Here is a 22,167-nt window from a genome sequence, read left to right as displayed (position 1 = left end):
GGCTTGCTGCACGCGTAAAGGAGAATCTTTAACGGTTCAGAAAGAGGACATTGCGTGTGTGATTGACCGAAGTATTGGATTGAAAATGCATTAAGAAGTGCTGCTCAAAGATATAACCCTGCCTCCGCCGATGGCCATAAAATAGATCACGTCTCCTTTGAGCTCTCAGCAGTTGGTGCGAGAGACAACGCGTACGACATACTGCCGTTCTTAAAATTGACAAGAAAATTGACCGACGAATTAACCGTGTTTAACTTGATGTACATGTTCCTCTCCATGTCGTACGGTGCAAATAGTTTTAATTAAGTTCTGAACAATCTTAATGAAAAGTTAGAGGGTGATCAAAGTTACACAGTTGATCGGTCGGAAGGCGGCAAATGTCAATGTAGTTCATGACAGTTAATCTATAAAAAAAAAAAACCTGGATATTTTCAATCACAACTGCATTAATCTCATGTCGGACAGGGATTATGACTCCCAGTATGTAATTTCATTTCAACCCAGTCGATAGATAACGACGCAGTCTGAATCAAAGTGTTGGCAATGAGAATATCAATTCATGCTGCGAACCTGAATTAATACAACACCTATATGCATTCATCTGAACCACAGATGGTGAAACTGGACAGACACACAAGCAGACACATTCGCACCGATGGGTAATCACCATCTTGACAAGAATGTATTTAGATTGCTGGAGGAATCGAGAGAAAACATGCACATTTCACAGAGAAAAGCCTCAGCAGGACCAATCCCGGGGAAACAGCAAAACAAATAAGACGATCATACACAATCAACACATGCAGACACAGTATGAACACATAGACGTCTGAACTTGAACCAGGGATTATGTCACTGTGAGATTAGAGTGCAGACCACTACACAGCTGTCAACAATCCACCCAAACTCTGTTTTTGCAATTTAGTCTCACCCCTGAACTTATGACCTATCCAACCACATTGTAAAACATCTCTGTTATATAATAAAGCTGTGCTTTATTCTATTTTAAATAAGAAACGCTTGCATATTTACTGCATATTTACCTTCAAGTTCATATTTTCCTTTCACATGCACCAGCCAGTGGCAGCTGTCACACTTTAATTTACATAATTCAATTAAATGACACTGAAGGTATTGTTGATAAAAAAAAAAAACCTTGGTGTTCCAGCATGTTAACCACGACACCACTGCGTCATATCGTATACAGTATACAGCTCCAGAAAAATATTACAGGGTCAACATATGACTCAACGGGTGGAGGAGGCACAGTATCACTGATTCAAGGATATCTAGCCCTGTAAAAAGACTGACTTTATTGAGATTTCTGACCTTTGGGTCACAGAAGCGCTGACCAACACGGATCCTGTTTCACCGGCTTCCTCTGCTGCGGCGACCTGCTCAGGACCTCCCCGTGTAAAATCAAACCGCGGCAGTGTGTCAATGGCAGAACGTGCATCCTCTTCCCTCGGAGGCTATTCTTAGTGGACTTCGTTTTGTTTATTTCCTCACCGCATTTGCTCAAAACGCATCCGGCGTACGCCCGGAGGCTATCGGGAACGAGTGCAAAGAACAAACAGCTGCTCCACACAGAGTTTTCTGTCTGAAAGTGACTTTTTACCCTCAACTCTCACTTGCTTTCGTTACCCAGGGAACATTCTTACTTAATTAACCGCAATGTTTTTTTTTCCCCTCCCCACTTAAATATGCTTCCTCTTAACAATCCCCTCCTTTCTAATGCGGCACTGTAATAATACATTATGGTGCGTAATGGGTGAAGCTAAAATTTCAGGTCGTATGCAATTAAAATCTTTCTCGTGATTAGCCTAAAGAAGCTGGGGCCATTTCACCCCCGCGGCAGCTCACAGTCATGAGCGGAATATCTTTATTGCGGGACAAATTAACTAAGTAGTTATTTCAGGTTGGATCTCCGGGGTGTTAATTTATTTAAGTTACAGAGATGAGCTTTGCCACGAAGCTCAATAATTCAAAGTCAACTTTAAGCCACGACGCGAGGACAAAAAGCGAACGGAGCTCGACGTCGGGCTGAGGAACGTCGTGAAGGACCTTCAGGACAAAAAGGGTGCGAGCAAAACAACATCTATTAGGTCTGGTGAATAATTGAATTGCTTGGGTTGAAAAGCGGCTCGGGCGGAGCCAAGAACACAGCGGCTTAACCAGCGAGGTAAAAATCTGAAGTGCAAAATCTCGCGTCTCACACAAACCTTGTATTGCCCCCCCACCCCACCATAATGACGGCTCGACACCTTTTCTAAAGCTCTGTCTGTATCGATACGATGAGCGCAGCTTCGTGGTCGAAGGCAGCGACTGTCAGCTCTCGTGATTCTCACACATGCTCCTGATGTCTATCTGGACGCCGGCCCTCATCCCCATCAAAGCCGTCTCTCAGTCTGCGGATCACCGTCTGACATAATCGGCTTTGACCACGGCAGACAGAGTTTGTTAAACTTCTGGGAAGACTACAAACTTTTAACAGCTTTGGCTATAATCGAACTCGTCACTGGATTTTTTATTTTTTTTTTCCGACCGCACGCCAGCTGCAGATTTGCTATATTAGCCCACAGAAGCCTCGTTGGTTCGACTTCCCCGTTTCCGTGCTTGCTCTATTACCCATGTTCTGTTTCCGCTCTAAATGAACCCTGCGATAATGAAATTAGCCTGTTCAATTAGCTCAGCCAGAATGCTCAATGAATTCATGTACGCTTGTTTTGGTATTTTGTGCATGCTCGCTAAAAGTTCAAGTTGTCTCTGCTAAATGTGAATTTTGGTGGATATTGATGGACCGACTGGGTATTTTGTCAGCTGGAGTGTGAACGGCATACCTAAAGAGCTCCGTCCGTCGGTCCGTCTGCAAACGCTGGCAGTGAATAACCAATACAAAGGACTCGTGCTACTTTGTGAGTCTGAATAGGACAGTCTGAAGTCGTCACGACTGATGGTTGCATAATGGAGTTATTACTGACCGACTGCACTGCTGCTGCGCATCAAACGTCAATTTCGAATCAGAAACGTCAGAGGCCCATTTGAATAGAATAGAAACAATTCATTTAGCATGCAGGGTAGGTCTTGGCTTTGAGTTTGGGAGAGCCAAACTCAAAGCCAAGACCTGATCTGCATGCTAAATGCCGTCTGCCGTGGCCAAAGCCAAACTTGATTTTTGTTCAATTTCTATTCCAGTTTTCCAGCTTTCAAAGCCCACGACATTTTTTTGGGAAAAATCTAATAAATTCACTTCTTGACATTTGATGATTATATCTGAAACTCTATCACTGGTCGTATTGGTGGTGTTCAAGTTTTGAACATTATTAAAAAGAAAGTTCCCTTTTCCGCCAACTATAAAATGAGGTATTCATAATGAACTTTTTTATTTCTATTAATTGGGGCAGCTGTGGCCTTGCTGGTGGAACAGGTCGACGCCTAATCCCAGGGTTTACCACTCGATCCCCCTTCTTGCACTCTCCATGTGTCAAAGTGTTCTTGTGCGAGACGCTGAAGGCGCCACAAGGTATTCCCACCAGTGTGTGAGCGCCGTGCACAGAGGCTGTGGCCATTAGGGTGTGAATTGGTGAATGTAACTGATCGTGTAAAGCACACAGACTGCTGAAGCACTGGAATGCGAGTAGAATACATTCACCATTTCCATTTGACTTGTAACTTTTCCCATTTTAAAAAAAAGCACTTGTGAACATCTAAAGCACAGGAGTGTGAAAGTAAAGCGTAATCATGGACATTTCTTGTATCTCTAAAATGAGTCGCAGACTGAGGCTTTAAAATGAAGGTATAAAAAAACACTTTGCTTGTATTTTCTGTGACCTTTTTCTCAATTATCACACGTGGAATTGCAATTAGTGATTTTAAATGTCAGATGCACATACGAGTACTTCATTTCCTATCATTCACCAGATTTACACTATAAAAGTGAATTTAGAGCATAGTCAAGTGTTTATTCAATCACATTTTCACATCTTTTAACTTGAGTTTAAAAACAGGCCCCCAATCCACAATAATATATCTGAATACATTAACAACATATGTATGACTTGTACTTGTGAATATTTTCTTGGACGGTGTGAGTTTCTTCACCTCATGTCAGGTGAGAAATGCAAGGCAAGCGACCAAAACAAACTCACCCCACTTTCACTCTAACCTACAGAGACGCCCACCGCTCCTAATCTCACAGCATCCTCTCCCAGGGGTTTGTGTTTGAGGTCAGCCCGGTGAACCATCTTAAATAACCAGCGAGCTTAAAGTCATGTGAGCTGATAGACTGGAGAGGCGGCCGGAGGCGTGCAGGAGAGTTCTCTCTCTCTCTCTCTCTCTCTCTCTCTCTCTCTCGGCCCCCCGACTCCATCGTCTCAGTCCACGCCCTGACCCTTCCAACATTCACACCAAATAGTGCGACGAGCAACGTGGGGTGTGCTAAAACCTTCCCTGATGCTCACTCACTTCCAAATCTAGGGCACGGGATTGCTCAACACAACACAGACAGCAGTGGCAGATTTAAAAATAAAAGATTAAACGCTCCTCTTTTGAAACGCACAAAATGCCTCCTTCTGTCGTGCGCGGTGGAACACACACGCGTGCATTTTCCCCATCTTACGTGGTCAATGTAAACTTAATACGTGAAAATCCGATGAGACTGCATGAAAATGAAAAAAAGGACATTCTCGCACGCCATCTTTTAATCCACGACCTATTCCAGCGCATGGTTTTATTTAACGATTATCAAAGCTGCTTGGGTGTTGACTACAAACAGCTTATTGTGAGATTAGGGCATTGTTGAGGGTGTGAGTGACATTCATAGACACACACACATACACACACACACACACACACATACACCCACACACACCTGTCAGGATAGTGCCAGCTCAGAGACGTTTCCCCTCGGGGAAACTGTATATTTAGAGTCACGGGATCAAGGTCGATGCAGGGGGCACCTTTAGTGGGGCACGGTGTGTTGTGTACACTCACTCTACTGTGACAACAGGTCCTCTCTTACTTAATGTGCCAGGAAGCGCTACACCCCCCACTGTGCTCGCAGATGAGCTCCCATCAGGAAGAGGGAGCCATTTAATTAGACAAGGCAGATCGGCTCCTCAACGACGGTGACGCCTCAGCGAGATGGAAAGACACAGAAATCGGGGGCGAAATTCAAGGTGGACGTACGGAACGTAGAGCTATTGACAAGTCTGGAAGATAAAAATAGATGGAAAAAGGAATAAATAGAGAAAAGAGGGTGTGGCAATGTAATGAAAGAATGGCTGGAATCATAATAACTGGGTAAATAATTCATGAGGGGACGGAAAGAAGGTTCAATTCACTATAATGAGCATTTTTGTGAGGTCGCAGTTTGGTAACCGAAGCAGGCCTTCCAGTGTGTGCGTGTGTATGTGTGTGTGTGTGTGTGTGTGTAAGTGTAAGTGTAAGAAAGATACTGCTGATTCAGTAGGGATGGGTGAAGGTGACCCTCGGCCGCTCCTGCTGCCTGTCTCACCACCTGATATTGATCCCAGTTGTCCAACTCACATCTGACTCAAGGATACATGGATTCATTGCCTTCTTGACATTTCGAATATAGCACTGTGTAAATTCTAACTCCGCACACTATCATTGATTAGTTATTGATTTTCAACCTGAGTCACAGTAAACCACTTAACAGCAGCTTAGCTGATCCGAACTGAATCTCAATGTGCGTGAACACGGGCGGCGTGTCCGGCGTGGCCCCAATTGCTGTTGTCGAAATTTCATATCAGGCTGCACATGAACTGTTGAGAACTAAGAATAGAGCAGGCTACAACTGCAGAATTCAAATGCAGTGGCTGGGAGCAAAGGTTTGGACCACAGATGGGAGAATATGCCTGCGTAGCCCTGCCCTGTCAAGGGTAAACTGCCTTGCACACACACACATACACACACACACACACACACACATAACACATCCCACACACACATGCACACTTTGTTTTCACCACACCTTAAAACAGCCACATGAATATGCATGATGCCGAAGGACACGGGAGGTACATAATTAGACAATCAACAATTCCCACCTGACATGCATTACTACCACAGAGGAGACATTTGCCTCACTTCATCCTTCCAGCTTGTTAGCAGTGAAAAGGGGAGTTGTGTTTGCATGTGACGTGCGTTTCCACTTAACTGGGCGGTTAAAACTGTGGATCACAACTTGGAAGGGGGGGGGAAAAACAAAAAAAAGAAGAAGAAAAAAAAAAAAAGAAGGAGGACAAATGCAGTATAAAACCCAAAGGCTCTGCCCTCGGAGGTGCAGGACAGGTGCTGGGCTCGTGGATGAGACCGAGGCAAAACAAACAGTGCGAGTACATGAGCAGCATGAGAGCATGTGTGGACAGTCCGACACCACATGTCCTCCCGCTTCTCCTCCAAACGAATTAATGATTGATATTAACAGTGTAACCTTGAGTGTTCTGGGAAAAAAAAGAAAAAACCAGAGCAACGCATCACTATCGAGTCAGGGTCACAGATCCATCACTTTATAACAAGCTCCTTGGATCAAACCGGGACACACCCAAAACAAACAGACACGCACACGCACACAGAGCTGCAAGGCACTCACACTCACGTCTGAACTACAGAGCAAATTCTGCAAGTCAGTCTATTTCTCGTGGCAAAATGAGTGCAGGTGCACTGAGCATGGGTTGCAGTGTACAGCTCATTGATTTCTACAACATGAGACCAAATATTAATTAAAGGAGAAAAAAAATAATAATAATATGAGTCCAAAATGGTCACAACAAACTTTTCAGGGTTAATCAGAAACAGACAGGAGCTGTCAAAGCAAAGTGGAGTTCAGACATGAAGGAGATCAAACCCACATCCTTCACTCTCTATTACACAGTTTACATGCACACACAGATACACACACAACAGATCGGATTCTCAGGTTTCTCGGTATTTGGGGGGAAAACACTGACCTTCCTTGCCGCTGACACACACACATTCTCTTCAAGCAGTTCAGCCTTTCAAAGAGGATCCGTTTAAACGCGTCTATATACATTGACCCGACCGAGGATGGATGATAAGCCAGCACTTGAAATTAAAGGAGTTGCTTGGTTTAAAAATATATTAAAAAAAAAAAAAAAAAGAGCAGGCTGTAGCCTCTGTGGATGAGATATTAAGAAGAAAAATAAAAGAAAGGAGGAGGAGGATGCTGTCACGGTATCCTGGAGAAAGTCAGAAACGATGCGCACGGCTGACGGGATATTTGGACACTAGTGATGCTCTGAGAGCGGTGGCGATCCAGAGAGGAGAGAGAGAGAGAGAGAGAGAGAGAGAGAGAGAGAGAGAGAGAGAGAGAGAGAGAGAGAGAGAGAGAGAGAGAGAGAGAGAGAGAGAGAGAGAGAGACGGAGAATAACGCACATACACGCACACACACGCGGGCGCGCGCGCGCACACTATCGGTCAAATCTGACCGCTTATAATTTTTAAGCAGCTGCTGCACAGCTGGAGGCAGGACACAGTGCAGGGGATGAATACATGCCGACGTCAGACATTTCAACTTGTGCCAAGTCTCGTCAACAATAGTAATTTGCTTTCATTTCTTACCTTCATGGTCGTTTTTATTTTTAATTTATTTTTCTCCCCCTTCGTCAAATCCTCTCCTTTTCGGGTCGTGTCAGTTGAACTAAAATTCGCTGTAAACGTGGGTATTTTCTTCTTCTTCTTTTTTTAAGTCGACGCAATTACAGCAATTAAGGAAAAAGAAAGAAGGAGACAGGCGTCGGTAGTATCGAGTTGAGCGGATGTGGAGGTGTGGAGCTGCACGCGCGGTGCGTTCAGCGCGAGGAGCGTCGATTCCAGATCAGATTATATTACTTAAGTCCGCATGCTGTCTTGTCGAGGCTCCTGCTCCTGAAATATACTTTTGAGGGGAAAAAGGAAGAAGCCTTAATGACAGGTGGGAGAGGATACCTTGAGAAGTTAAAGGGGGAAAAGAAGGGGAGGGAACAAAAGAGTTAAAAGTAACGCCCCTATAGTCTGTCTGTGGCGTAAACCTGCATCAGCACTCAGCATCACTTTTCGCTTACGAGTTATAACCTGGACTTAAAGGCGTGAGAACCTGTTTCAAACAGCAGGTTTTCTGCCTTATTCACACAGCCTCAGACATTTTTAATTATGTGATGTGAGTACAATAAATTACATATCTATCTATCTATCTATCTATCTATCTATCTATCTATCTATCTATCTATCTATCTATCTATCTATCTATCTATCTATCTATCTATCTATCTATCTATCTATCTATCTATCTATCTATCATTGCAATCATTTGTTTTTAAATGGGAATCCAACATGTGAAGTCTGAAAATAACATTTGCTCAATTTTGTTCATTTATCACCTTTTCATGTATTTCCATCTATCCATCCATCCATCCATCCATCCATCCATATAGCACAACTTAATGAGTGTGAAGTTCAAAAAGACATATAACAAAAGGTAATAGTCTAAAAAAACATGTACACATCTACCACAGCTGAAACAGATTTTTTTTTCTAAAAAGTAATGCTTAAAATAAAGCACTTTTGGAAACAAAGTGAAAAATCTTATTTAATCAGATTATATGGGATGCGTGATGCATTTGATTTTTCTCGATTCAAATCAATTTAACACAACGAGAAAATTCCAGAGGTAATGTTGGCGCCTGCCTCTCTCCTCTGATCTGATCGTTTCAAACGACTCAAATCCGATCTGTGCCTTTAATTCTACTGCGGGCTGGGAAATGTAGTAGTTTTTGATGAGCCACCTAATTAAAATGTCGCCGACAAAAACTACAGCGACCATAATGCAACGCTGCTCATTACGTTTCCCACAAACAATCATGGCGTCCCACGGAGAAGAGGCGAGCGCCTCCAAGTCCGCTGTTTCCGAGGACCATGGAGAGCGAAAACCAGCGCCCGTGTCATTTGGATTCACTAAAACTGTCATTAAATTTAAACCCCCGGCCGCCGACGCGCCGGTCAAGGCAGAAGAAAGGGATTACTTGACTGGAATCGACAGAAATGAATTACAAAGGTACGCTGCGCATGCTAATGCTAACACCCGGGTCTACGTTTCCATTGCGATGCAGCATGGTTTTGCTTTTGTTAGTAAATATACTCCTCACACAGTGTTTTGGTGCAGCTATGTGTGAACGCGGCTTATTTCTAACATTTTTTTCCCCCCACCCTCCGCTGGCAGCACTAAACCGAATGAGAAGCCGAAAGAGCTGATCATCCCCCTGATCCAGAAGAACCGCTGGCACAAAGCGGACCGGGCGGGCCAGAAAGAAGGCAAACCCGAGGACACGACCCGGGACACGAACCAGGGCTGCGACTCTGTGGAGTCCCAGGCGGTCAAAGAGCTCATTGAAGGTGCGTCTACGGGGCGATGAGAGGGGTGGGGGGGATGAGAGGGCAGCGCCGTCCCAATAGCGGAGCCCAGTAAAAACCGACTGTGATCCACGATGTGTGCAGACTCACGGAGGCAGCTGGAGCAGTACCAGAACGGAACCCAGGCCGACCTCAACCTCAGCATCCCGCTGCTCATGCAGAACAAGGCGCCGGAGGGCTTCGAGGATGGAGACCACGTGAAGGTGGACCTGAGGCCCGAATCTGTAAGTCTCTGTGGTGTTCTTGTTGCATCAGGAGGGTTTCTGCTTCCAACACTTGAGCTGGATTTAGAAATGCAAGAGTATCGGGATAGTTGTGTCAACTAGAGATCAGGGTCATTTCTTTATTGGAGAAAACATGAGAGAAGGTTGCGGAGGGAGAAACTCGCAGATGACATTTTTGAAATTAAGATAACACATCAACAAGAAATGCGAAAGGGAGGTCTGTCTGTCTCACCTTGATATTGGACGTCACACACATTGGAAATGTATAATAATATTTAATAATTCAAAGAGGCCTTTAAGTTGTACTGGGGCAGCTGTGGCTCAGTGGGCGTCTCCCAATTTGCTGCAGGCTCGATTCCCATTCACCTGTTGGGCGGATCCAATCCCAGTGGATGGTCTATTGATGCTCCATTGGTGTGTGAATGTGATCGTTGACGTAAAGCACTTTATGGTGCTAAAGCAATATATAACCAAAATCCATTCAGTGTTTGGAAAATGGTTCTCGAAGACTCTCATCTATTTCCAACTTTAATGGAATTGTATCTGATGTCAAGTTGACAAAAGTGGAATTTCGCTCGGCGGATGAAACTCTCTGACAATACAAAATGTCAGGTGGACTCCGATTGAAATCCGAGTGTGTGAAAGTGCTGACGGCTGAATAGGATAACACCCTCGTGTGCATACGCGGCCCAGCGCATGCGTGGGGATCCAGAGGACTTTGATGACACTACAATATAAGGCTTCGGTGGCAGCCAGGCATCGCCGGTCTCCCCAGAGACATGGAGCCGACCAATGAGTGCTCTCTCTTGTCATTTTGGTTTTGTTTTTTTTCCACAAGCTGCCTCACATGTCTCCTCACTGTCATTGCATATCTGCGCTCAGTCACTGTAAGATGTGAGTGGCACCACATGAGAGTCAGGGAAAACTTGCTCACTGCGGCCCACAGCTCATTTCCATGCAGCCTCCTCTACGAGCGAGGGTTCCCGGCGTCCCCCTCGGAGGAAAGCCTTTCAATGAGCTTGGGCCGGGCCGCCGCTCTCGCTCCGAAGAGCCACTGCTCCGTGGCTTTAGTCAGCCGGGGATGAGTCTGACAGCCTGGAGGCAAAAAGGCTGAGTAAGGCTGACATAACAAACTGCTCCTCTCCTGTCAGTTGACACTAACAATTTCATGTGTCTCAACTCTCGGATTACATAAGATGCTCACTCAGTTCCTCTTTTCCACATGTTAATTCAGACTGTGTTTTGACTTTTCAGTGAATTTTGTATTGCTCACATTGTAAAGAGGTACCTTGCGTTTTGTCAGTCCACAGAGGCGGACTACGAGAGCGTTCCCGTTCAGGCTTACGGACTCGCTATGATTAAAGGGATGGGCTGGAAGAAAGGCGAGGGCATCGGACGTACATTTAAACAGTAAGTTGTGTCTAAATGTTCTGCTTTACCAACTGGTTCAGTTAGTGGAGCGGGTGGAGGTTTGTGTGTTGAAGACATTAAAACCCAGGTGGCTCCCCGCGATGTGTAAATAAGTGCATGTCACTGATCCTGTGATGTTTGATATTTATCCAAAGCGAGGGATTCTCCTGTTTTGTTGTTGTTGTTTTGGCAAGACTCGACACATTTGATCCTGGTTTAGCTTCAGTCTCAAGTTCTCATCCCCTCTAGTGGATTTCAGGCCCTGAACTTGTCTCTCTCTCTCTCTCTCTCGCTCTCGCTCTCGCTCTCGCTCTGTTTATTGATTTATCGCCGCCGCTGTCTGCCCGCCACAGAGACATCAAGCCAATCGAACACGAGCTCCGTCCAAAAGGGCTGGGTCTGGGAGCGGATCGTTCGGCCATCAAAGACCTCGAGCCCAAAAGGCATCGCCGTCCGCCCAAGCCAGGCGAGGAGCGAGAGAAGGAAGAGGAGCTTGTGATGGGCGCCGGGGGTTGTGTGCTGGTGGAGTCGGGGGCGCACAAAGAGCTCTATGGCAAGGTACAGCCGCTCTACACGTCCCACCTTCACCCCAGTTTTATTATTTCTGAATAAACACGTCACAACTTTCGATTTGACGCGTGACAGATTGAAGGTGTCGATGCGGACAACGCTCGAGTCATGGTCAAGCTGGCCATCGGCGGGAAGACGGTGACTATCAGTCAGTACGCCATTAAACTGGTTGGACGGAAAGAATACGATAAATACAGCAAAGACCTCAGTAAGTAACTAAACTGATTTAAACAAACAAAAAAAAAATTTTTTTTCCCCCCCAGTGTTCTGCATAAACTGGCCTGCCTGTAAAACTAACAGTATTTTCCCACTCGTTAGCTCGGCTCAGTAAAGCTCACAAAAACAAAGAGCGGGAGAAGGAAAAAGAGAGGGAGCGAGAGCGGCAAAAGCAGGAGGAGAAGGAAAGGCGCAGCGACGACCGAGCGAAACACAAGTCTTCAGAGCGAGACGGGGGAAGAGACGACAGGAAGAGGAAACACGGAGAACCGAGTCCAGACAGGTGAGCATCCGTACCGTCTTTGATTCGTCGTGACTGATCCTTCATTTTGACACGTTCTGTCATTATTATTATTTTTTTTAATTTACCGTCTTATCTCTGCAGAGAAAAGCCTCCGGTGAAAGAAGCGAGGCGACCGCCGCCTCCTCCCTCCTGGCTCCAGAGAGACCTGAAAGTCCGCTTCATAGACAAAGCTTTCAAAGATGGCCGATACTACAACTCCAAGGTATTAAATCCATGTTATCACAAGTCTCTGGCATGGCAAGTAGTTAAAAGACGCCTCGACTGCATATAGAAAAGAAAAAAAAATCAATACGGTCACTACTTGTCTCTATATGCATGAAGCTCATCCTCCAAACTTCTCTTCACACCTCGACTCTCTGGCGAGGAAGTAAATCCTGACGTCTTCAGTTCAGTTGTTTGTATCGAGTCGCTTGTTCACAGCTTAAACTCGCTGTTCATGGTCGTCGATTCTGAATATTCACATCGGGAATCAGGAGCAGTGAAAAAAACTATGAAGAAAGTTGCAGGGCTTTTGTCTCATCTGACAGGAAAATACTTTCAGTCGAGGTTTTTGAAACAAGTGTGGATTTTATTCAGATGCGAGTGGAGGACGTCCTCTCGTTGTCGACCTGCATCTGCCGGACTGAGGAGGGGCGGCTGCTGGACGGTGAGTCACCTTGACCCTTCACACTTTCATAGATGAGAAAGCTTTCTAGATTCTTCTTTAAAAAAAAAAAAAAAAGTTGTGGTTGGCGAAGGTCTGCGCTCTCCTGAGTGGACTTCTGGTTGAATATTAAATCAGAGGAAAAAAGCGGCATGCGAGTGAACTCCACAAACACTAATTCCCTGGGAAATGTTTGATTATTGCCTCACGAGGTCGTCACAAGCCGACTTTCTCCATAAAGGACGTTTATTAACATTACAGCGATGATAACGCAAGCTTTCTTGTTTGTCTTCCAGACGTGAAGCAGAATATGCTGGAAACCATCGTTCCGAAACAAGAAAACGACTCCGTGATGGTCGTACTGGGCGAGCACAGAGGACAGGTGTGTGTGTGTGTGTGTGTGTGTTTTCCTCTCTCCTTCACCGTGTCTGAATGCTGCACACCATTACTTACCGCGGTACTTATTCATGTTCGTCCTCGCAGGTCGGCCGCATTCTTCAGCGAGACAAGAACAAGTGCCGAGCGATAGTTCAGCTCGACAGATACGAAGAGAAAGTGTTCACTCTGGACTATGACTCCATTTGTCACTATGTGGGAGCAACAGATCACTGATTCCTCCTCCTCCTCCTCTTCTTCTTTTTTTTGTCCTATTCATTGTGTTTATTCCGCCTCATCTCATCCTGTTTTTTTCTTTTTGTGGGAAGAATTCTGAATTTTACACTTTTTAAAATAAAAACCTATTAAGTATCCAAACGACACCCATCAAAACTGTAAGAAAATCAGCCACAAGCTGTTTATTACAACTTTTACTGGTAGTTCTGTCATCAACAACAATCTTAGTCATATAAAATCATATTTACATACAGCTGCTGCACACGGATGGTGTGTATTAGAAGGACGAAGTTAAGTCTGGAGGAGCGACGACTCGACGTGTGACGTGGAGGAGGACCAGCTGCGCTGTTGTACGAGAGACTTCCTGCTCTCCTCGGGAGGGGAGGGGAGGGGGGGGGGGGGGGGGATCCTGGCTCACTCCTTCGGTATCTGGTTTGCCGCGTTGGCCCGGAGCACCGCTCCCGGACTCGGGTACGGCCGCTGCTGGAACAGGGGCCCCGCCGCCGTGGTGTCGGCGCCCGTCTTCGCCTCGTTGCGTTTTGGCAGGCCGCTCGACCACGAGCCCCTGTCGGGACGAAACGTTTTAATTTTTAATTTCTCACGGTGAAATCGGTTCACCGGCCCGTGAAAACCACGTCACTGTGAGGTCAGTTCAGCTTCGTCATGGCAACGACTTATTTATAAACTACGCCCCCCACCCCCCTCTCCCCCCCCAGGGGGTGGTGTGAAAATGAAGTTGACCTTTTTTCATGAATTGTCTAAATGGAAGAAGCATACGATGCTTGCGTTTCCAGCGTCCCGGTAAATCGGATTACTCTTGACTGCAGTTTCTTTCTGCTGTCAATTACACCTGCCCCGCTTCCTGCTAGGATAAACAAACAAGTCGAACCACGAGTAGAAAGATGCATTACGGGTGAATCGAGTTGGCTTTTTCAAATCTCTATCGTTCTTTTTGTACGTCAGAAAACCTTTTGGAGTTGAAGTGTTTATTTCATTCAATCTGCGATAAGGATATTAAGCGAGCCGACGATTGCCGCGTGGAGACAGACATTCACAACTTCATATAACGTTAAAAGGAAACTGGAGTATGTGAGATAAGAAAAATCGAAAAAGCATACAAATTCTACAAAACTAGCAGCAAGGAAACGGCTCATTAGTCAGTCAAATTTTGACGGCGCTGCATTTTTAACCTGAAACGAGTAAGAAAATTGTCTTGAAATAGTTTAGCTTCTATATAATAAATCTTAAGTATGAAAATTGAGCTTTGAATTGAATTCTAGTAAGAATTCATTTTTAAAGGTGAACCTGTATATCATCCAGTGACTAAGTGTTGAGGTGAATATACCACCAGCATTGAGTGTCCAGTTCAGTACCCACATCACGAGACCCTCACATACAATAGAACTTCTAAAACATAGATTTTTACTGGTATGAACAGTCATTGGTAGTTTTACCTTGGGGCGTCAGAATAAGCACTCGGGTCCATGGGGTCCATCTCCTCATCTTTTCTGCCTGAAATAAAGAAATAAAATGGACATTTAACTTTTGACTGTAAAGAAAATTATGAAAAAAAAAGAAAAATCTGAAGTTGTATGTCACATATATGTAAATATTACCTCTTTTGCTTTTGCCGTACGGCACCATGTCCTCTCTCCTGGACTTCCTCCGGTCTCTGTCTCTTCCGTCGTCCCGATCTCGGTCTCGCTCCCGATCCCTCTCTCTCTCCCTCTCCCGCTCTCTCTCCCTCTCCCTCTCTCTCTCCCTCTCCCTCTCTCGCTCCCTGTCGAGCTTCTCGAACTCCCTCGCCACCCTGTCGTCTGCCCCGTCGGCTGCGAATGAGAATCAAAGAAAACAGCACTTCTTGTCAAATGTTCAAACCTGCGACAAGTTTTTTTTCCAGAATCGAGACACGTCCTCGGTGACACGAAACGTCGGGATGAAAGCCTCGCCCCCCCCGTTCGTCATACCTCTCCCTTTCTTCGCCGCCTTTGTGATCACAGCAGTGGGATCGTTGGGGGAAAGCCAGGCCACCAGGTCCGTCTCCACATTCCAGTAATAAGGAAGACCACTGTGGACGGATCAATGTTGACATTCGCTGTGAGGCGGCGGCAGACATCTTGTGCACTCATGTGAAATACAATATTTTCCTTCAACTGTGTTTTGTTTTTTTGTTTTTTTTAGAGAATATATCATTATGCTTGATGTGCACAAGGGTAGGAAGGTCGGCTCCATGTACTCTTGTGCTGCCGACGCTTTCAAAAGACGGTCTGCAACTTAGGTCTGTCGCGTCCAGTGGCTTTGTACAATGTGTATTTTTTTTTTTTTTTATTACCGGTATTAGGTTTTCATTTTGTGTTGGATAAAGCACGTTGTAACTCATGTGTGGAGTGTGTCTTTATTCCCCTTTTCATCAAATGCAACGACAAAAACGCTAAATGTACGTACCAAGCAGGGTCAAACACTTTGTACCAGTTTGGAGGCAGATTCTCCTTTCTGGTGGCTTCATAATCAACGTTATTGTCGTCGTAATCTTCGGCGATGATCTCCTCGTCTGCTTCTGCGTGGATTAGGAGAACAAGTTAATTTGCATGAATAAAAAAAAAAAAAAATTCAAACATCTGATGATGAATCTGTTTTTACTACCTTGGTCTGTCGGTTTAACGATTCCTCTCTTGGCCAAGCGGGCCAGCAGTGCCGGCGGCAGAGGCATCCTGAAACAGGAGCGAGGCTTTAGATCACGAGGGACTTGACAGTTCCTTCGAAATCCTCGAAATATTAAAAGTACAATTATTATAGGTGTGGCAAAGGAGTGATTGTTAAAAGCATCAGGCATTGTTACGGCCAAAAGAATAAAATGTTCCCTCTCGATATTTGATCATTATTTAAACGTACATGTGCTTAATTTAGTCAGTTTTTCAGCAACGTGGCCAAAAACTCACCAACTGCAGCTTTTAGGTGTCTCTTATGTTCAAGAGACAAAACAAGCGCTCAGAGAATGTGTGGCGCCTCAACTAAACAATCATTCATTAATAAATAATGAGAGTCACAGTCTGAGGTGAGCTTGTTAAAAAGGCTTATATTTAAAGCATATGTGGTTATTTGAATTTCTCCAAGGCACCTTTTGTACTGTCACTGTTTTTAATTCCTCGCCTTGACGGCCTCTGCAACAAGTTTTACTGAAGCACAGAGCACAAGTCAGGTCAGAGTTATGGAAGCGTTTGAGCACTGAATTAAAAAATATATATATACTACTCTCGCAGTTTCTAACCACTTTGTGTTGAACTCCACACTTCTCTGATATCAATGCAGTGAGACGGCTGGTTCAGGTTCAAATATCCATCAATTGAGGTGATTCCTTTCCATTGATATTACACCTGTGTCTCTCCTGAAAATGGAATGGAAAAGAATATAATGTTCAACCTTCAGAAGTTCTTTTTAACCTGCTTTGTCAAAAGTAGAGTCGTGCAGACTGACTTTGGGCAAAGGCCTGAGCAGGACAGAACCTGGGCAGTGGACTATCTCACTCACAGACCATTCAAGGTCACCAAGTAACCTCAAAAGCTGATTTTTGGATTTCAGAAAAGAACATGCAAACTCTAATAATTAAGCTCTAAATCCAGACCCATCAATGCTGAAGACCTCAGGCAGAATATCATGTCCAAAATGCCTTTTTTTTACTACTTTTGAAACCTTTCACTATTTTTACTGTAATTATAAACACAATTTACTTAAAATTAAAATCATTATAACAAGTTATGTTATATATGGCTCGTACTCGTGTGCAATAACAAAAACTGCATCTAAATATTTAGTGATATTGCTGTTAAAGGGAAGATAATGTAAGTGTTGTCGTCAAGACCAAGACTTTAAGAGGCCGAAACCGAGTAAAGACCAAATCCTTGGTCGTGTTTGAGACCTCGACCGTTCTTCAGTACAAAAACTACACAATGATTTTCGCAGTGGAGATTATTGAGAAGTAAATAGTCCTTGATTTTTGACTTGATAAACGCCCGTTTGCCTTCTGCAGTGTTCACTGAAAAATCGCTCACGTTGAACTAATTTTAGTGCCTTGAATTTATAGTTAAAACGTGAATATACTGCATAATTTTCCACTCGTTTGCACCCGGAGGATAACTCCACGCAGGAACAACAACCACGGACGATTCAAGCAACAAGGGAACACCTGTGCGTCTTCGGAACGACGGACAAATAATATATAATCAACTTTGTTCTAGAAATATGTAGAAATAATATAATACTGACCCGATTTCGGATTTATTCGCTCCTTTTTAGCGACAACCGCCGAATCGACACCGTCCCCCAAATACACAGTCGCACACGGCCGGCGGGCTCTGATGACGTCACACGCCCCACTTCCTGCCCACAACAAACATGGAGGAATATGCACGCGAACCTTGGTGAGATTAGTTTTTAAAGGATTTTATTTATGTGGCTTTCTCCTCAATACGCTTAAAAAATGGTTCGAGTTCACGCTGTATGATTGAGCTGTTCGTTTTTGTCGTGACTGTTTTCAGTCTGCGGGTTCTGTGCTGAGCTTAGTGAAGGGTCAGTGTTGTAATGAGATAAAGCTGAGCTTTGGCTGTTGTTGTTGTTTGACTGGGGTTAATGAAACTCTACATACATGCAATTTATGGTGCTTTATTAACGCATTCTGTGTCTCTCAAGGCATGAAGTGAAGCCAAAAATCTTGGTGTAATTGTGGACTCTGAGCTGGAATTCAACAGCCACATTAAGACAATAACAAAATCAGCTTTACTACCAAATGAAAAGTAGTACAGGACTTTAAAGGAGAAGCATTTTTTTTTATTTTTTTTTACCATTGTCTATAAAGCTTTTAAATTGCCTTGATGTCCCCAGAAATAGCTTTACTGAGAGTTTCCAAATGTAGAAGCAAACAGGTGAAAGAGGATTTAGTTTCTTTGCTCTTTGCTTGTAAAGTTCTAACTTTGTTTATTCTCCTTTTTTTTTTAAATGTATTTCTTAATACAGAGATACAGAGATATATAGAGAGTTTCCTTCATTTTGTTGAATTGCCTTGTGTCAGAATGGTGCTATATAAATACATTTGCTTTTATTTACTCTATGAGCACTTGGTCCTTTAACTGTCAGAAACGAGAGATAAACGTCCCAAAACCTAAGATATAACTTAAAGTTACACCTCACAAACAAAGGAGGGACACTTTGTCATGGTAAAGTGATGGGAACACTTGGATCTGTATATTTTAGATTTACAGATATGTTAGGAGCATGGACAAGAACAGTGAGTTTGATGAATTGTGACGATCAGACCGTGTTGTTATGTTTTTGCTCATTCTGACAGAAACGTGTGGGAATACACAGCGACAAGTCCGTCACATATTAGGCTGTATAGCTTTTCTCTATTCATCTCCTCGTATCTTGTCCCGCAGTCCCTGGAGGATCGTGGACGACTGCGGCGGCGCTTTCACCATGGGCGCCATCGGAGGAGGCCTCTTCCAGGCAGTGAAGGGTTTTCGAAATGCTCCTGCTGTGAGTTGAAACACACTTATCTAGAACCGTGACTCATTGGGTTTTAGATTTTTTTTTTCTTTTGTTTCATTGCACACATTTCACCTGTGCTCTAAAACCCTTCAGGGTGTCGGACACCGGCTGAAAGGCAGTGCAAAGGCGGTGAGGGTGAGAGCGCCACAGATTGGAGGTGAGGGCGGATTTCCGGCTGCGATGAATCCGACCCTGCCACAATTCACCGGGATGTATTTTCAGGCAGCTTCGCCGTGTGGGGCGGACTTTTCTCCACGATCGACTGCGGTTTAGTTCACCTGCGAGGGAAGGAGGATCCTTGGAACTCCATCACGAGCGGCGCCCTGACCGGGGCCATTCTCGCGGCGCGCAGTAAGAAGGCAGCGGACAGCGCAGCAACCCCCCCGACGAGTCACTGAATAATGCATTTTATTTCCTCTTCAGGTGGGCCTTTAACCATGATTGGCTCGGCTGTGATGGGAGGAGTTTTACTGGCCGTCATCGAGGGCTTTGGCATTCTCCTGACAAGATACACGGCGCAGCAGTTTCAGAATCGTGAGTGAATCCTGTTGGATTTAGGACCGGCATGATTATATACAAGTAAATAGTTTGCCTCAAGGGACTTTACGTCTTTGAGGCACTCAATTCTGCCGAGGGAAACTTTTCCCAGGAAGTAAAATGTCAATGGGTTTAAAAATGGAAAGATCTACGTGCAGGAAAAAAGCATCTTGGTCCACAGAGTGGAGGAGGCAAGAGGACAATAATCATAATGACTAGTGCTAAAAACAATACAAGCTGAAACAATATGAAACACTTCAATTATCCGCAATAGAAGCAAATATAAAAACGCTTACAAAACAGCAATAAAAGTCAATCAAGATCTGCGAAACAGGAGTGTTTTTGGTCCTTTTTTAAAACAATCAGCATCTGTTATTTCACTGACTTACCTCACATATCGCGTTTAAAGTTTATATATATATAACAAAGTAAAAGAAACTGTTTAGTTCAGTTTTACTCTGTCCCCATTGGCCAATTTATGTAGTTTAAAACATGTAAAAATCCAAGGGATAATAGAGTAGAGCCTATAAACCATCAGTAGAACGGAATTGTTATAAGATTAACTGCGAACAGTTCGGCTCCTGACAACATCAACTTTGAAATCGAGGTTGTTAAAATACCGTCATGACATAAGTTCATGTCACAAATTGGATTCTGTACATGAAAGTGTCCGGCTGTATAATTAAAGTGTTGCAGTATCTCATTGTGAAGTCGGTGAGACAGAACAAAGGGAAGGTTCACCACAGCAGCAGACATGATGTAAGAGTTACGACTGTACCTGGGACGACTAATATCTCACCTGGGCACCGTGTTGGAACAGAAGGAGGGTGAACTCACTCTGCTGTGCGTTGTATTCTTGTTTATTTCAGCGATTCCCTTTGCGGATGACCCTGGTCAGTCCTCTCCTAAGGACGGAGATCATCATCATCATCATCAGGAGCAGCAGCAGCAGAAAGGCTGGTAGTAGCGAGCGTCAAACAAGCGTTAAGGGAACGCCAAGACGGTAGCAGAACGTTTATTTTTCTTTTAATCTGTGCTGATGTGTGAGTGTTTAGTTAGAGCACACACTGGACGATGCTGGACATCCGAATTTCTATCTATCTATCTATCTATCTATCTATCTATCTATCTATCTATCTATCTATCTATCTATCTATCTATCTATCTATCTATCTAGAAGCTCTCAATAGATGAGGAGAGATCAGAACCTTCCGTCTCATCGAGTCGCCGCATTTTGTGCTCAAACCTCAGGGACAAATAGTTACTGTGCATTTTTAGCCTTTTATGGCTGAATGTTTGTATGTGAGCCGAGATCCTCCTGGTTAAACTCATAGAATGTGACCATCATGACGATGTTTATGTATCAAAGCTTTACAGTTTACGACTTTAAACAAATCAATTAAACAAAGAAAATGCTTGATGTCCAGCCCGCCAGCAGGCGTCCGATCTTAAAAGCAGAAATTAACATCTAATAAACCTAATAAACAACAAATAACATGAGAACCGAGGTAGAAACAATATTTATGTTTGGGACATGCTGATCATGTGTGGAAATAACTCGCTTATGTTCAACCAAAAAGAGTTTATTAAGTAATTTTAACAATATGGGATTTTTCACATTAAGTATTACTGTTCCTTCTGGCTTTCCGTAGTTGCTTTTGCACTTTTGCTTAAACCTGGGTTAAAGCTTGAATTTGTTGAATAACGGGGCCTCGTTTACTTTTTATTTTGGGATTATTTATACGTATTTTAGCTCTGAGGACAATCATAGCAATAAAGTTGCACTTTTGATAATATATCTGACGTCTGCAGTTATTTTTTTAACTGCATTTAGAAAAGACAATTAATTGAAACTCAAATTTTTCTTACAAAAAAAAAAATCATGGATTTTCTTTTTTTCAGGCCAAATCCTCCAGCCCTCCGTCAACTTAACTGGACACTAACCGATTATAATAATCTAACAAACCTGACGAATGCCACACGCTGGTTTACCGCTATTGGAGTCACCGATTTATCCCAAATGCTTGTTTATAGAATGTCGAACAAAACTGGAGGAAATCCAAGCAAAATCCACAAACAAAGGCTAAAAGCCTTGTGAGAGCCCGATAGGTAACAACAACACAAATTGTTATAAAATATAATGTAATAAAACCCTCAATGTAATAACCTGTGGATAATGTAACAAAGTGCTCAGCCATCATACAGCAATCATACTTAAATACCATAAAGTGTATATATATATATATATCTATATCTATCTATATATATCATATATATATATATGTGTGTGTGTGTAAAAAAACCAACAAATAGTACAAATTGAAGCAGGATAAGTTCAAATCCAATCCATATCCATTATAATTGAAAAACAATATTACACTATTAGGGGGAAAAACATATTGCCTGTCCCATAATGTAACATTAAAGGTTTTTAAGTATTGTTACACTATCGATCAGTTATTACATTTCAGGTTTTATTACATAAAATTGTACGACAACTCGGGTCGTCGTTCGTTTCACATTTTGAATTTGCTGTTATATAAGAGGTCGAATTGCTTGATCAAAAATCTTTAGCTGCTGATTTAAACTTCCAACGGTTTCTTACGGACATTAATTTGTGACACCAGTGTTTAAGAAGCGTGTTTATTTAGGATTATGTGTCTGTGTGTATATATAC

The 22,167-nt window shown here is 43.6% G+C and overlaps 4 protein-coding genes across 5 annotated transcripts in view; 2 read left to right on the top strand and 2 right to left on the bottom strand.

The window, feature by feature from the left end:
* The window catches only part of magixb (MAGI family member, X-linked b), a gene marked incomplete at both ends in the record, with an annotated part of 45,165 nt that extends 38,108 nt beyond the window's left edge, over positions 1 to 7,057 (bottom strand). The window contains 1 exon segment of the mRNA XM_080496960.1: positions 6,975 to 7,057. Within this exon segment, the coding sequence (XP_080353086.1) occupies positions 6,975 to 7,057 (83 nt within the window).
* A 1,790-nt stretch (positions 7,058 to 8,847) lies between these two features.
* On the top strand, positions 8,848 to 13,436 carry gpkow (G patch domain and KOW motifs; the record flags this gene model as incomplete). The annotated part of the gene is made up of 11 exons (XM_080497197.1): positions 8,848 to 9,077; positions 9,243 to 9,415; positions 9,518 to 9,657; positions 10,961 to 11,067; positions 11,421 to 11,625; positions 11,713 to 11,845; positions 11,956 to 12,136; positions 12,239 to 12,359; positions 12,734 to 12,803; positions 13,097 to 13,182; positions 13,284 to 13,436. 11 exons carry the CDS (start codon positions 8,848 to 8,850, stop codon positions 13,410 to 13,412), a joined length of 1,575 nt encoding a protein of 524 aa, XP_080353323.1. The 3' UTR covers positions 13,413 to 13,436.
* Positions 13,437 to 13,820: 384 nt separating this feature from the next.
* Positions 13,821 to 17,750, bottom strand: pqbp1 (polyglutamine binding protein 1). 2 transcript variants are annotated; one of them, XM_080497198.1, is made up of 7 exons: positions 17,676 to 17,750; positions 16,056 to 16,123; positions 15,858 to 15,969; positions 15,380 to 15,480; positions 15,029 to 15,241; positions 14,867 to 14,924; positions 13,821 to 13,977 (listed from the first exon to the last, which is right to left on the bottom strand). In XM_080497198.1, the coding sequence occupies exons 2-7, from the start codon at positions 16,120 to 16,122 to the stop codon at positions 13,827 to 13,829; spliced, it is 702 nt and encodes a 233-aa protein (XP_080353324.1). In that variant the 5' UTR covers position 16,123; positions 17,676 to 17,750; the 3' UTR covers positions 13,821 to 13,826. The 2 variants fall into 2 exon arrangements, with proteins under 2 accessions (XP_080353324.1, XP_080353325.1); XM_080497199.1 differs by having other exon boundaries at positions 16,056 to 16,178; positions 17,676 to 17,741.
* Positions 17,751 to 17,801: 51 nt separating this feature from the next.
* LOC308130863 (mitochondrial import inner membrane translocase subunit Tim17-B-like) lies at positions 17,802 to 20,721 on the top strand. Its single transcript, XM_080497365.1, has 6 exons — positions 17,802 to 17,830; positions 18,842 to 18,941; positions 19,047 to 19,110; positions 19,176 to 19,304; positions 19,377 to 19,487; positions 20,360 to 20,721. The coding sequence occupies exons 1-6, from the start codon at positions 17,805 to 17,807 to the stop codon at positions 20,452 to 20,454; spliced, it is 525 nt and encodes a 174-aa protein (XP_080353491.1). The 5' UTR covers positions 17,802 to 17,804; the 3' UTR covers positions 20,455 to 20,721.
* Positions 20,722 to 22,167: the final 1,446 nt, after the last annotated feature.

The sequence above is a fragment of the Blennius ocellaris genome (genome assembly GCF_963422515.1).
Source record: "Blennius ocellaris genome assembly, chromosome: 5".
Classification (NCBI taxonomy): Eukaryota; Metazoa; Chordata; class Actinopteri; order Blenniiformes; family Blenniidae; genus Blennius; species Blennius ocellaris.
The sequence above is the reverse complement of the archived record's forward strand: the minus strand, read 5'-3'. Positions and strand labels throughout refer to the sequence as shown.